Source organism: Podarcis cretensis (assembly GCF_951804945.1).
Source record: "Podarcis cretensis genome assembly, chromosome: 14".
In the NCBI taxonomy this organism is placed as follows: Eukaryota; Metazoa; Chordata; class Lepidosauria; order Squamata; family Lacertidae; genus Podarcis; species Podarcis cretensis.
This window is the reverse complement of record NC_137183.1, coordinates 50,069,215-50,082,325: the sequence shown is the minus strand read 5'-3', so window position 1 is coordinate 50,082,325 and position 13,111 is coordinate 50,069,215. Positions and strand designations below refer to the sequence as shown.

The 13,111-nt window shown below is 48.2% G+C and overlaps 1 protein-coding gene and 1 long non-coding RNA gene across 7 annotated transcripts in view; one reads left to right on the top strand and one right to left on the bottom strand.

Moving 5' to 3' along the window:
- Window positions 1–13,111, bottom strand: part of PEMT (phosphatidylethanolamine N-methyltransferase) — a 107,342-nt gene that overhangs the window by 4,986 nt on the left and 89,245 nt on the right. For 5 of the 6 annotated variants that reach the window (XM_079954016.1, XM_079954014.1, XM_079954018.1 and 2 more), the window contains one exon: window positions 11,949–12,183. The exons of the other annotated variant lie outside the window; for it this stretch is intronic. In XM_079954016.1, the coding sequence (XP_079810142.1) occupies window positions 11,964–12,183 (220 nt within the window). In that variant the 3' untranslated portion in view covers window positions 11,949–11,963. Of the gene's footprint in view, window positions 1–11,948; window positions 12,184–13,111 lie in introns of those variants that run through there. 6 annotated transcript variants of the gene reach the window in all.
- The window catches only part of LOC307203364, a 38,334-nt gene that overhangs the window by 1,382 nt on the left and 23,841 nt on the right, over window positions 1–13,111 (top strand). The window lies entirely within an intron of this gene.

Below are 13,111 nucleotides of genomic sequence, written 5' to 3'. Positions count from 1 at the left end.
GGCTGAGGCCTCCCCATAGCCGCCTCCCCGTAGTCGTCTAAGTCCCCTCCTCTCCAGGGGTTTTACCAATCAGAGACTATGTCTGCACATTGCCTCTCCTCCGCCTGTTTCATGCCTCTTCTGGTTCTGGGAGACAAGTTGGAGAGGGAAGCTTGTTGCAGTAGTACAGGGAGACACCCAGGACTCTTCAGCAGCCTGACTTATCTCTGCCTCTTGGCCTTCCTCCTCTCCTGCTTCAGTTTCTGCCTCTGATTCTGGACTGCTCTCTGCCACAGACTCCTCCCGCTCACTTAGCCCTGTTGCCTCTTCAGCTTCTGACACCTCCTCTTCCCAGTCTTTTCCCTCTGACCACTCATCATTCTCCCACCACCACTTCCTGGCTCCTGAGCCTTCTAACCTTCTGCGTCCCACACCTTTTACCTTTCTTAACTAGTTTAAAGTGGTATTGCAGTAATCCGAGAGGAATGGCAAGTCAGGCTGTTGGAATACGCCAGGCGTAGGCAAACTCAGCCCTCCAGATGTTTTGGGACTACAACTCCCATCATCCCCAGCTAACAGAACCAGTGGTCAGGGATGATGGGAGTTGTAGTCCCAAAACATCTGGAGGGCCAAGTTTGCCTATGCCTGGAATACGCTGAAATTGCAAAACTGACCGGGAAGCTCAGGAACCAAGAAGACGAAAACTTTAATAAAGAAGGGGGGGGGGGATTTATTTAAGAGACAACAGTAAGCAGATGAAAACATTAGCAGGATTTTTTAATAACACTTGTAATGTAGCAAATAACATGGATGAGGCAGGGAGATTTATAATATGGATTATGAAATACTATGCAGTTGAAAAGGTGGACAATAGGACCCGTGTAGGGGATGGTGGGAAATCTTGAGATTCAGAGAAATCTCTAAATAGGGATATCTATTTTGTATTACTTTGCACTTGTAAAATCAAATAAAAATTATTTCGAAGAAGAATTGGGATTGCAGAGCTTTAAATGTGCAGTGTGAATCTGACCTTTTTCTGTCTCTCTGTGTACAGTGTGCCTGATGCTGGGGGGGCAGGGGGGGCAGAGAAGTGACTAGGGGAGGCATCACCCACAGCACTAACTCCAGAAATCCAGTTCCAAAAAGAGCTAACAATCCCTGGCTCAATGGGCACGTAGCCTGACTTGATGTTAAGTTAGCATCCTAGGATGCTTCTCTGCCAGGGTTTTGGAGAAAGCGTTTCCTCATTGGCCGGCGACGGATTCGTCTCGACGTGACGTGTGTCTTCCTTTGATCAATCCGAGCCTGCAGAGGACAGAGCTTGTGTCTAAGCCCACTTAGAGGATTGTTTTGTTCTGATGAAAGCCCTGATCAAGTTCCTCTCCTCAGATAAAGCCGAGTTAGCAACTTCAGAAATGGGTCACAGCGGAGAGGACAAATGAATAAGAATGACCAAAAAACAGTATCTAGGTAGCGCTTGGTGATTGGCAATTTTGCTGCTGTGAGGAGGATGGCAGGCGAGCGAGACGCACTAACAATGTGGGAAAAGGAAGGAGATTTAGATGCTGCAGTCTGATGATAAGGTTAAGTCACAGATGTGGAAACTGCCAGGTAAACAATTGGCCCACATGAGTTCTGATTTGATATACCGAAGAGCAGAAACTCGTATCATACGAGACCACGACGCAAGGCAGCTGCATCCCAGAAGTAGGTTAAATGTAAGGGAAACATTTTTTAAAAACAGATGGTGCGTATATCTGTGACGGCAGGCACCATCGTAGAAGGATGGACACAGTAAACCATTGCCCTAACTAGAATAAAGAACTATTTGATCATGTTTCGACAGCTACCATACTTGGGTAACTCAAGCAATGCAAACTGAGTTCGTGTGTACTAAACAATTGGGATTAAACTCTGGTGGATCATGTATATTTATTTGAACTTCCATTTGCCGCTTTTAAAACAACAACAAAGTCAACATAAAAAGAGTTGCAAAAGGGCTCCAGGGGTTAGTGTCACAACAGGCAGCCGCCAATCAACCCTATACAATATCTAGTTTCCGTTGGTCTGTTAAACCAGGTCAGGTGGACCTCAAGGTTTGGAGCTTTCTGGGAGCAGCTGCCATCTGACAACTGCAAGGGCTGTAGCTCAATGGCAGAACAACTGCTTTGCATGCAGAAGGTCCCAGGTTCATTCCCTGACATCTCCAGGGAGGGTTGGGAGAGAAACCTCCCTAGATTGCTACTGGTGCAGACCATTCTCAGCTAGGTGGGTCAATGGTCTGGTAGCTACCTATGTTCTATGTCAGGCACCCCCAAACTCAGCCCTCCAGATGTTTTGGGACTACAATTCCCATCATCCCTAGCTAACAGGACCAGTGGTCAGGGATGATGGGAACTGTAGTCCCAAAACATCTGGAGGGCCATTTTTGGGGATGCCTATTCTATGTGGACCAAGAAGAAAAGCACTGCTAGCATTGAACCAAATCTTTGGCTGAGGCCATAGGTAAAGGTAAAGGGTCCATTAGGTCCAGTTGTGACCGACTCTGGGGTTGCGGCGCTCATCTCGCTTTATTGGCCGAGTGAGCCAGCGTACATGTGGCCATGTGGCCAGCAGGACTAAGCCGCTTCTGGCGAACCAGAGCAGCGCATGGAAACGCCGTTTACCTTCCCACCGGAGCAGTACCTATTGATCTACTTGCACTGGTGTGCTTTTGAACTGCTAGGTTGACAGGAGCAGGGACCAAGCAACGGGAGCTCACCCCGTCATTGCGGGGATTTGAACCGCCGACCTTCTGATCAGCAAGTCCTAGGCTCTGTGGTTTAACCCACAGTGCCACCCACGTTGGGGACAGGCTCATATGCAAAAAAGGGGGTAAAAATACATCCAGATTTTGGGGGTGGTGGTCAAGAAATGAATCTTGAGGGCAGAGTAAGCTAAACTCATCTACATCTCCCCTGACTCTAGTCTGAGAATGCCCCAGCAGGATTTTGGTATGGCATTGTTCCGGAACAGCAGTCTGATGGCAGCAAAACAGCGACTAGCAACTCCAAGGAGCCACAAAGATTCCCAGCGAGCTTTGAATCCACCACCCTCTAAATTCCACCCCTCCCTCTGAAATAAACCAAAATGCCGCCACCTGCTTTCTTGGGGCTGCAAAGGGGACCTCGAGAAAAGGAGGTGGCATTTCGCGGACACACAGACTCAACTCATGCGGCAGATCGAGAAGTTTCTGGCTTCCTTGCAGCAGTCAACAACTGACATGACCAGTCAGTAATCAACCTGACCTGCCCCTTGCATTGAGCAAAAGTCATTACATCCCATCTCTGAGCCACTGAGTGATGCTCCGGGCAGGCAGTGAGATAAGAGCAATGAGAGCTTCAGGGGCCCAAACCAGTGGCTGACCTTGTTTAGCTGGCGCGCAGGAAGAAAACGATCATTGTGGCGTCAAGGGGCCGAGTGGAAGAAAAGCTGGATTGACTTTTCCGGCTATTCTAGAAGCAACAATTTTCAGAGAGAACCATCATAAATACGAGCGATTAGTCCTTGATCATGTTTCTCTCCCCTTTTTTGCAATCTCTTTTCCAGGCCTCCTCAGTAAACACAGTTTTTTCTTCTTCAAGGGAAAGTATTCGCTGCAAACAGGGAAATGAGCACAACCGGGCTCCCTGGTTTACCGAGGAGCTCCGGAAAATGAAGCGGGACCTCAGACGGCTAGAGTGAGTATGGCGGGGTGCCCGTGACGGAGCCTCAAGAACATCCTATAGGGTTTTTATGAAAACCTACGAGATGGCAGTGAAGGCCGCTAAGAAGTCCTACTTCTCGGCCTCCATTGCATCCGCTAGCTCTCGCCCGGCGCAATTATTTAGTATAATTCGGTCTTTAACGTCTCTCGAAGGACAGCCAAATTTAAATAACAATTTGACACATAGCTGTGAGGCATTTGCGAGCTTTTTTGCGGAGAAGGTCTTGTTGCTCCGCCATGACCTCCCTGCCAATTTGGATACAATAAAGGAACTGGAGGCCCCTCGACTGTCCTCGGGTTCAGTATTGGACCACTTTGACTGGATATCCCCAGCCGATGTGGACAGACTCCTCCGAGCTGGAAAGCCCACCACCTGTCCTCTTGACCCGTGCCCGTCCTGGCTGATTAGAGCGTGTCCAGACGAGGTGCGGGCCCCCCTGGGGGATATCATCAATCTGTCCCTTGGCACTGGGACATTCCCAGGGGAACTGAAGGAGGCAGTGGTGCGCCCGCTCTTAAAGAAAACATCATTAGATCCCTTAGATCTATCCAATTACCGCCCGGTTTCGAATCTTCCATTCCTGGGTAAGGTGATTGAGAGAGCGGTTGCTGAACAGCTTGGTAGGTTTCTGGATGAAACATCAGCTCTGGATCCATTCCAGTCCGGCTTCCGCGCTGGTCATGGGACCGAGACGGCTCTGGTCGCCCTAACAGATGATCTCCGCAGGCAGCTGGATCGAGGCGGGTCGGGGCTGCTGATTCTTCTAGACCTGTCAGCAGCCTTCGACATGGTCAATCACGAACTCCTGGACCACCGCCTTGCCGACGTGGAGATCCAGGGCACAGTCCTTCAATGGCTGTGCTCATTTCTCTCTGGTCGGGGACAGAGGGTGGCGCTTGGGGGGGAATTGTCATCCCGCCACTCCTTGGTGTGTGGTGTGCCCCAGGGTGGAATACTCTCCCCGATGCTTTTTAACATCTTTATGCGCCCCCTCGCCCAGTTTGTCCGGAGTTTTGGGCTGGGCTGCCATCAGTATGCTGATGACACCCAACTCTATCTGTTGATGGACGGCCACCCGGTCTTGGCCCCAGACACACTGATCAGATGCTTGGAGGCTGTGGCTGGATGGTTACGTGGGAGCCGGTTGAAGTTAAATCCTTCGAAGACAGAGGTCCTCTGGCTGGGACGGGACGACATGGGACTGAGGGGGCAACTCCCATCTCTTGCGGGGGTGCAATTAGTGCCAGCACCGTTCGTTAAGAGTTTGGGTGTAAACTTCGATACCTCCCTCTCCATGGAGGCGCAGATTGCAGCTATAACAAAGGCGGCATTTTTTCATCTCCGCCAAGCTAAGCAGTTGGCTCCTTACCTCTCTCGCCCTGACCTAGCCACTGTGATCCACGCGACGGTCACCTCCAGACTGGATTATTGTAACTCGCTCTACGTGGGGCTGCCCTTGAGACTGACCCAGAAACTCCAGCGGGTGCAGAATGCCGCAGCGAGACTCCTTACGGGGTCTTCGCTTAGAGATCACATTCATCCGGTGCTATACCAGCTGCACTGGCTCCCGGTGGAGTACAGGATCAGGTTTAAGGTGTTGGTTTTAACCTTCAAAGCCCTATACGGCCTAGGGCCCTCGTACCTACGGGACCGCCTCTCCTGGTATGCCCCACAGAGGAACTTACGGTCTTCAAATAAAAACACCTTGAAGGTCCCAGGCCACAGAGAGGTTAGGCTGGCCTCAACTAGAGCCAGGGCTTTTTCGGCTGCGGCTCCAACCTGGTGGAACGCTCTGTCACAAGAGACTAGGGCCCTGCAGGACTTGACATCTTTCTGCAGGGCCTGCAAGACAGAGCTGTTCCACCAGGCCTTTGGTCAGGGCGCAGCCTGACTCCCTCCTTTGGCAATCTTTACAAAACTTTAGTTTATGGTTGCCATCAATTTTGATTTTAATTAATTTTTATAATGTTTTATAATGTTGTACTGTTTTAGTGTTGTTAGCCGCCCTGAGCCCGGCTTCGGCTGGGGAGGGCGGGATATAAATAAAATTTATTATTATTATTATTATTAAATGGATTCACTCTTCTCTTCCTGGGAGGGCTAAGGTGGGCCAGTGGGAAGGGGGTAACGACTCAGTTCTCCACCAGGTTCCCCCTTCTGCTTTAAAGGTAAAGGGACCCCTGACGATTAGGTCCAGTCATGGCCGACTCTGGGGTTGCGGCGCTCATCTCGCTGTAGTGGCCGAGGGAGCCGGCGTACAGCTTCCAGGTCATGTGGCCAGCATGACTAAGCCGCTTCTGGTAAACCAGAGCAGTACACGGAAACGCTGTTTACCTTCCCGCTGGAGTGGTACCTATTTATCTACTTGCACTTTGACGTGCTTTCAAAATGCTAGGTTGGCAGGAGCAGGGAACCACCAACGGGAGCTCATCCCGTCACGGGGGGTTCGAACCGCCAACCTTCTGATCGGCAAGTCCTAGACTCTGTGGTTTAACCCACAGCGCCACCCGCGTGGGTCCCTTCTGCTTTAATGCTGCCCTATTTCAGCCAGGCTGTGCGACACAGGAAACAAGAGGCAGCTGGATGTTTCAGGAGGTTGGTACAGGGCTTACAGGACTTTGGACAGCTCCTGTTGAAGACAGGCGTTGTTCTGGTAACAGCCCAAAGCTCAACAGTGGCTTTAACAGCAAGCAGGGACTTCATGTCCACCAGAGTCTCACTTCTGAAGTGGAGTTTCAGGAAATGGAAAGGGGGGGTCACCCTGGCTTGGAGTCATTAGGGTCAGTGTTGGTACTGAAAGGCCTCAGACTGTTCCTTTCGCCTTCTGCATTAGGGGAGGTTGAGTTGCGTTGGGTGGGAGACAGTCTGATTCAGACCTCTTCTTGAAAACTATTCCTCGTCCTCTTTCAGCTTCCAGATCCAGTGGATGCAGGGATAAGGGGGTCTCCCAGTCCACTGATCATAGGAAGTTGCCTTTCACCAGGTCCGATTATTTTCCCACAGAGGCCACCTTGCACAGTTAAGGTAACTGGCAGACCAAGATCTTTCTGGAGCTCCACATTTCCTGTTCCCTCAGGATGGAGAATGGGCCCTCCTTCACTGAAGTTACATCTGTAAGCACATGAAGCAGAGCCTTCATAGTTGTGGCACCTGTACTGTGGAACTTGCTCCCTCTAGGAAATAAGAGGCATTATCAGACTCCAATGGCACATTCCACTGGGCAAAAACAATCACAGCGTGTCCCGAGGCCCAGAGAGCTGAAAATGGCCCATCCCTGGTTGAAAACATGTTTTATTCAGGAAGGCTTTTGAAATGAAGGGTGGAAAAAAACATAGCAGGTGGGCACAGGCAGGGTTTAATTTTAAATGGGTATTCAATTGCATTGGATTTCTGGCTCTTTCAAAATGTTGCTTCATCCTGTTTTCTAAGAGATGCCTTTTCTTTGCAAGGGGTGAATTATTGACATAACAGGCTTAAGGCAGCTCAGTACTATATATAGTGATAATTTTAATACTTTCTCTCTCCTTTGTATTTTCTTTATGGGGTTTTATTTATAAAATTCTTCCCTACAGGGCTTCAAAATAAAAAGATAAGTTGAAAGGTAATTTAGTCTAGACTATATCAAGGGCAGGAAGCAAACATTATCCTTTTACAATTGTATAATCAATTAAGGCTTTCCATATTTTCTCAAATGGCTCCTTTATCTTTTGTCTCCCGGTTGCTCTTAGTTCTTTCTTTTTCACTTGCCTCAGTTGGTTTCTGGAGAAGCAACTTATAAGATCACAGAAATTGGAGAGTTGGAAGGTACCCAAAGAATCATCTAGTCCAACCCTCTGCAATGCAGAAATCTCTACACGCGGTTCCCCATCCAATCTGAAACCATACCAGACCCTGCTTAGCTTTGCAAATGTGCCAATACTGTAGAGTAGAATACTGGCTGGGGTTCCATTTAGATCTCATATAACCCATTTTAAAACAACTGCACTGATTGCTGGTTCACTTCCAGACTCACATTAGCGTTTAAAGCCATAAATGACTCATGCCCCAAATATTCGAAAGACCGCCTACTGAGACTGACATGGGCCCTCTTGGCAGTTACTCCACCCTCAGAGACTTGGGGACGGGGCCTTCTCTATGGTGGCCCCTAAGCTGTGAAACTCCCTCCCTACAGAGGTGTGCCTGGCACCTTCAGTGCACAGCTTCTGGCAAAAGCTTTACCCTGGCTTTTGGCACTTGGGGTGTATATTTTTTTGCACCCACCTTCTTTTTATTTTTGTGATTGGAAGTTGTTTCAAACTGCCTTTTAATATTGTGTTTTAATGTTGTAACCCAACCTGGGACCCTAGGGTGAAGGGGAGGGTGATAAACAAACAAACAAGTAAATAATACAATAGCAAACAACCTGGGGCTGTTTTAAAAAGTGCCACCCCTATTACATGCTGATACTGTTTACTTGCAAAGGTAGGTAATATCGGGAGGAATAAGACAGCCAAATCAGTTCTGTTTGCAGCATCCTGCAGAGAGAAGGATTACAGCTCCTGAGTGTTTGAAACATTGTTCGGAGGATGCTGAGCTAAAGCCTGGGAAACTGGATCCATCCTTCTATTGAAGTCATACAGAACATGTTCTCACAGAGTGGAAGGAAACAGCCTTGGTGTTTGGGCGTCATGGCGACGGTGATGAGACAAGCAGCGGCCGAGATGGGGCACGACAGTTGCCTGCCCTGGTTCCTAACAGAGTCACAGCATTCCCACTTGCGATGGAAAGCAGAGGGCAAGTCACCCATGATTGTTACAGCTCTGGGCCTGATGCCACAACTGTAAGCTGCTTGTGGGACTTCTGTGAAAACAGGGGGCTGTAACTGCCAACCCACCCAGAAATGTCTCCATTACAAGATGTAGGTTGGGAGACGCTGGTGTAGCCTTATGAGGCTTTGCCCTCGGGTGGGAAAAATATTGCGCCTGGGAAAGGGAAGTGGGAGTCAACAGACACTCAAGGAATAGTTTCGGAGAAAAGGCTTTTATTTCTACCATCCATGAACTGGTAGAAGGAGCAAGTGTGATAGTTCACAAAAGCATGCACGAAATTCACAGTCATGTGCACAAGCATATATACCCCTTTCCAGTTCCCTCCTCCTTTCTCCTCCCTCAGGAGTCCTCTGAGCATGAACAGAAAGCTGTCTTGGGACTATTGGGACTCTTGGCACCCTTGCCAGGAAAGGGGTTTCAGAGTGTTCAGATATGTTTCAATCTCTTGTTCTGGCATGGTTCCTGGACAGAAAGTAAGTTGCAATGTGGTTCTTTAGCAAGGCCAGAAGGCATCAGAAAGGCCTGAGAAACAATGGACTGTGTTCCCTACCTTTGTTGCAATCTTTTTAGTTACAGCAAGCAGAATGTTTCTGATGCTTAGCTAATGCCTTTTAGCTGCTGAGAAAAATGATTTTGAAAAGCTCTGAGAAGCTTTGAGCCTGCTTTGGTGGGGGGTGACTTCCGACCTAGGTGAGGTCACCTGTCCTCACCTTCCCTCACTGGGCAGTCACAACTCCCAGAGTGGCTTAACATGGACCCTCCAACATTTCTCTGATGAAAATAGTAAAGGTAAAGGTACCCCTGACTGTTAGGTCCAGTCGCAGACAACTCTGGGGTTTTGTGCTCATCTCGCTCTATAGGCCGAGGGAGCCGGCGTTTGTCCACAGACAGCATGACTAAGTCGCTTCTGGCAAACCAGAGCAGCACATGGAAACACCGTTTACCTTCCCGCCTATTCCATCGTTATTGTTTTTGCTGTTGTTGTTGTTACTATTATTTTATTACTGTACACCACCCATCTGAATGGGCTGCCCCAGCCACTCTGGGCAGCTTCCTGCATTAATAATAATAATAATAATAATAATAATAATAATAATTATTATTATTATTATTATTATTATTTATTATTTATACCCCGCCCATCTGGCTGGGTTTCCCCAGCTACTCTGGGCGGCTTCCAACAGAATATTGAAATACAATAGTCTATTCAACATTAAAAGCTTCCCTAAACAGGACTGCCTTCAGATGTCTTCTAAAAGTCTGGAAGTTGTTTTTCTTTTTGACATCTGGTGGGAGGGCGTTCCACAGGGCGGGTGCCACTATCGGAAGGCCCTCTGCCTGGTTCCCTGTAACTTGGTTTCTTGCAGCAAGAAAAACACAATAAAACATGAAACATTAAAAAAAACCCTTCCTTATTCAGGGCTCCCTTCAGATGTCTTCTAAAGGTTGCATAGATACTTCTCTCCTTGCCTCAGGGGTCACAATAACTCCATGCCCTCCAACATTTCACCGATGAAAATAGGGGCATCCTAACAAAAAGTGGGACATTCCGGGATCAAATCAGAAACTGGGATGGCTTCTGTAAATCCGGAACTGTCCATGGAAAATAGGGGCACTTGGGAAGGTCTGTACTTCACAGCTGACTCTGAGAATTGTAGCTCTGTGAGCGCCTAACAACTATCAGCACCCCTAACAAATTACAACTCCCAGAATTATTTGTGGGAAACTTAAAAGTGGCGCCATAGTGCTTTAAATGTACACTGTGAATGTGGCCATGGTGTCAGTCATACGGATGCCCACATAGGGCCTTCGGAGCAAAGGGGAGAAGCATTTGGAGCCTCCTGAGGAGAATTTAGGCCAAGCACAGAATCTTGGGTTTCCTTGTTGCCAATTTCTTCTGAGAGGGATTTGCACTTGTCCAGTTTTTCAGCAGCATCTGAAGTCAGCATCTTAAAAAGCAGAGACATCACCTTGCCAACAAAGGTCCGTATAGTTAAAGCTATGGTTTTCCCAGTAGTGATGTATGGAAGTGAGAGCTGGACCATCAAGAAGGCTGATTGCCGAAGAATGGATGCTTTTGAATTATGGTGCTGGAGGAGACTCTTGAGAGTCCCATGGACTGCAAGAAGATCAAACCTGTCCATTCTTAAGGAAATCTGCCCTGAGTGCTGACTGGAAGGACAGATCCTGAAGCTGAGGCTCCAACACTTTGGCCACCTCATGAGAAGAGAAGACTCCCTGGAAAAGACCCTGATGTTGGGAAAGATGGAGAGCACAAGAAGAAGGGGACGACAGAGGAGAGATGGTTGGACAGTGTTCTCGAAGCTACCAGCATGGGTTTGACCAAACTGCGGGAGGCAGTGGAAGACAGGAGTGTCTGGCGTGCTCTGGTCCATGGGGTCACAAAAAGTCGGACACGACTAAACAACTAAACAACAAGCTTTCAGGGTGGTTTCAGGAACCGGTCCTCTTCCCGCCTTGTGGATATCTCTTCTTCCACTACTCCAGCCCTCTCTGACTTCATCATCTCCATCCCCATGAGCTTTGCTTTCATTTCACGGAGGGTCATTTACTAGCATCGCCAGCTCATCGCAGGGCTCATTTAGCAGCCAATTAAAACGCCAGAGATATGTGCGAGAGAGTCAGTGCGTCATACGAGCCGGATCTGCCGCCAACACCACCTCGTCGACTTATGGTCTCAGTGGCACCCGCAGATGTGCATGCAATCACTCATCGCTGGGCCTCTCTGTGGACGCTCCCTGATTGAAACATGTAGAAAGGGATGCTTCAAAACCAGAGAAAGAGGCTTGTTAAAAACAGACGCAGAGAAGAGGCAGACTAAGTGACCGGGTGGAAGGAGTTATGAAATATATAAAGCAGGGCTGCTGAATCCAGGGCCCTTCAAACGTTGCTAGACTACAGCTCCTGTTATCCTTGACTGTTGGCCATGGCTGCTGGGGATGATGGGACTTGGAGTCCACCCAAAGGCAACAAGTTCACCACTCATGCATTTTATATAATAATAATATAATATAATTTTATTATTTATACCCCGCCCATCTGGCTGGGTTTCCCCAGCCACTCTGGGTGGCTTCCAACTGAATATTAAAAACAATACAGTGTCAGACATTAAAAACTTCCCTAAACAGTTGTCTTTTAAAAGTAAAATAGTTGTTTATTGCCTTGACATCTGCTGGGAGGGCGTTCCATAGGGTAGGCGCCACTACCGAGAAGGCCCTCTGCCTGGTTCCCTGTAACCTCACTTCTCACAGCGAGGGAACCGCCAGAAGGCCCTCGGTGCTGGACCTCAGTGTCTGGGCTGAATGATGGGGGTGGAGACGCTCCTTCAGGTATACAGGTATACATTTTGCTCTCGTGGCTCCGTTGCTCAGGTGCAAACCATCCCTCGTGGCCCAAGAGCTGCAATTCCCTAGTAGAGCACCTGTCTGCATGAAGAACAGATGGTTTGCATGAAGGTCACTGGTTCGATCCGCAGCATCTCCAGGTAATGTTGAGAATTGAAATGTAGGAGAGTAGATTCCAGTTCAGTGTGCAGACAATACCACGATAGATGGACACATGGTTCATAGGTTCTGTTCACCAATTCATAAACAGCAAGTTCATCCCAGCTCTTACACCACCCTAGGATTCTGGGTTGAAAGGTGGGGGGAAATAAAGGCTTGATGAATACGCAAAACTATTTTGTGCTTGTTTGGGGCTCAAAAATAAACACATCAAAATGGAGTGGGCACTTTTGCCCTAGAGAGAACGCGAGAAAGTACTGTCTGTTCTGTTCCCTGTGGTTACTACCGACTGACCACGGATGATGCATTCTACCACCATGAAAACGGGGACATCCATTTGACACCCTGTGTGTAGCAGTCAGAGAACAACGAACAAAAGGCTCTCGTAGTTAATATTATCCGCGGGGAACACATTAACGCAGGACACGAATTAGTAGAGAACATTCATGTAATGGGGAAAGTGCTCTTTGCTTTAATAGGTATGCTCAAGTAGTGGTAGTAATACTAATAACAACAGATAATCCTAAAAAAAGGACAGGCCAAACACCAGAACAGAGACCCAGCAGCTAAAAGCCTTTTGCTTCAGGATGCAACAATGGGAAAACAGCCAAACTCTTGGCACCTGCAAGCAAAAATACTCACCGCAGCCAACTTGCACAGTTAATGTACTTTATATATTTCATTTTGTTTATTTTTACATTTCTAACAACCCACTTTTCCTTTGTGGCTGGGACGGGATTTGAACCCTGACCTCCCAGGTCCTAGCCTGACGCTCTAACAACTACGCCACACCAGCTTGATAGAGAGCAGTCCTTCATTCCAAGGAAACCAATTCAGGGCATGCACTGAACCCCCTCAAACTTCAGAGAATGGAGTGCAAGTAACATGATAGCTGGCCATGCGCTGCTGAGGAACGTGTTTTGCATTTTCCGCAGAATCGGCCAGTTTAAAAGCTTTTTTGTTATTCTGAGCAGCCTGTCTCTACACTGTACTGACCGTTCCCCAAGTCCCTTCAGCCGACCTTCCTATTTAGTGAAATTGCTGATCTATTTAC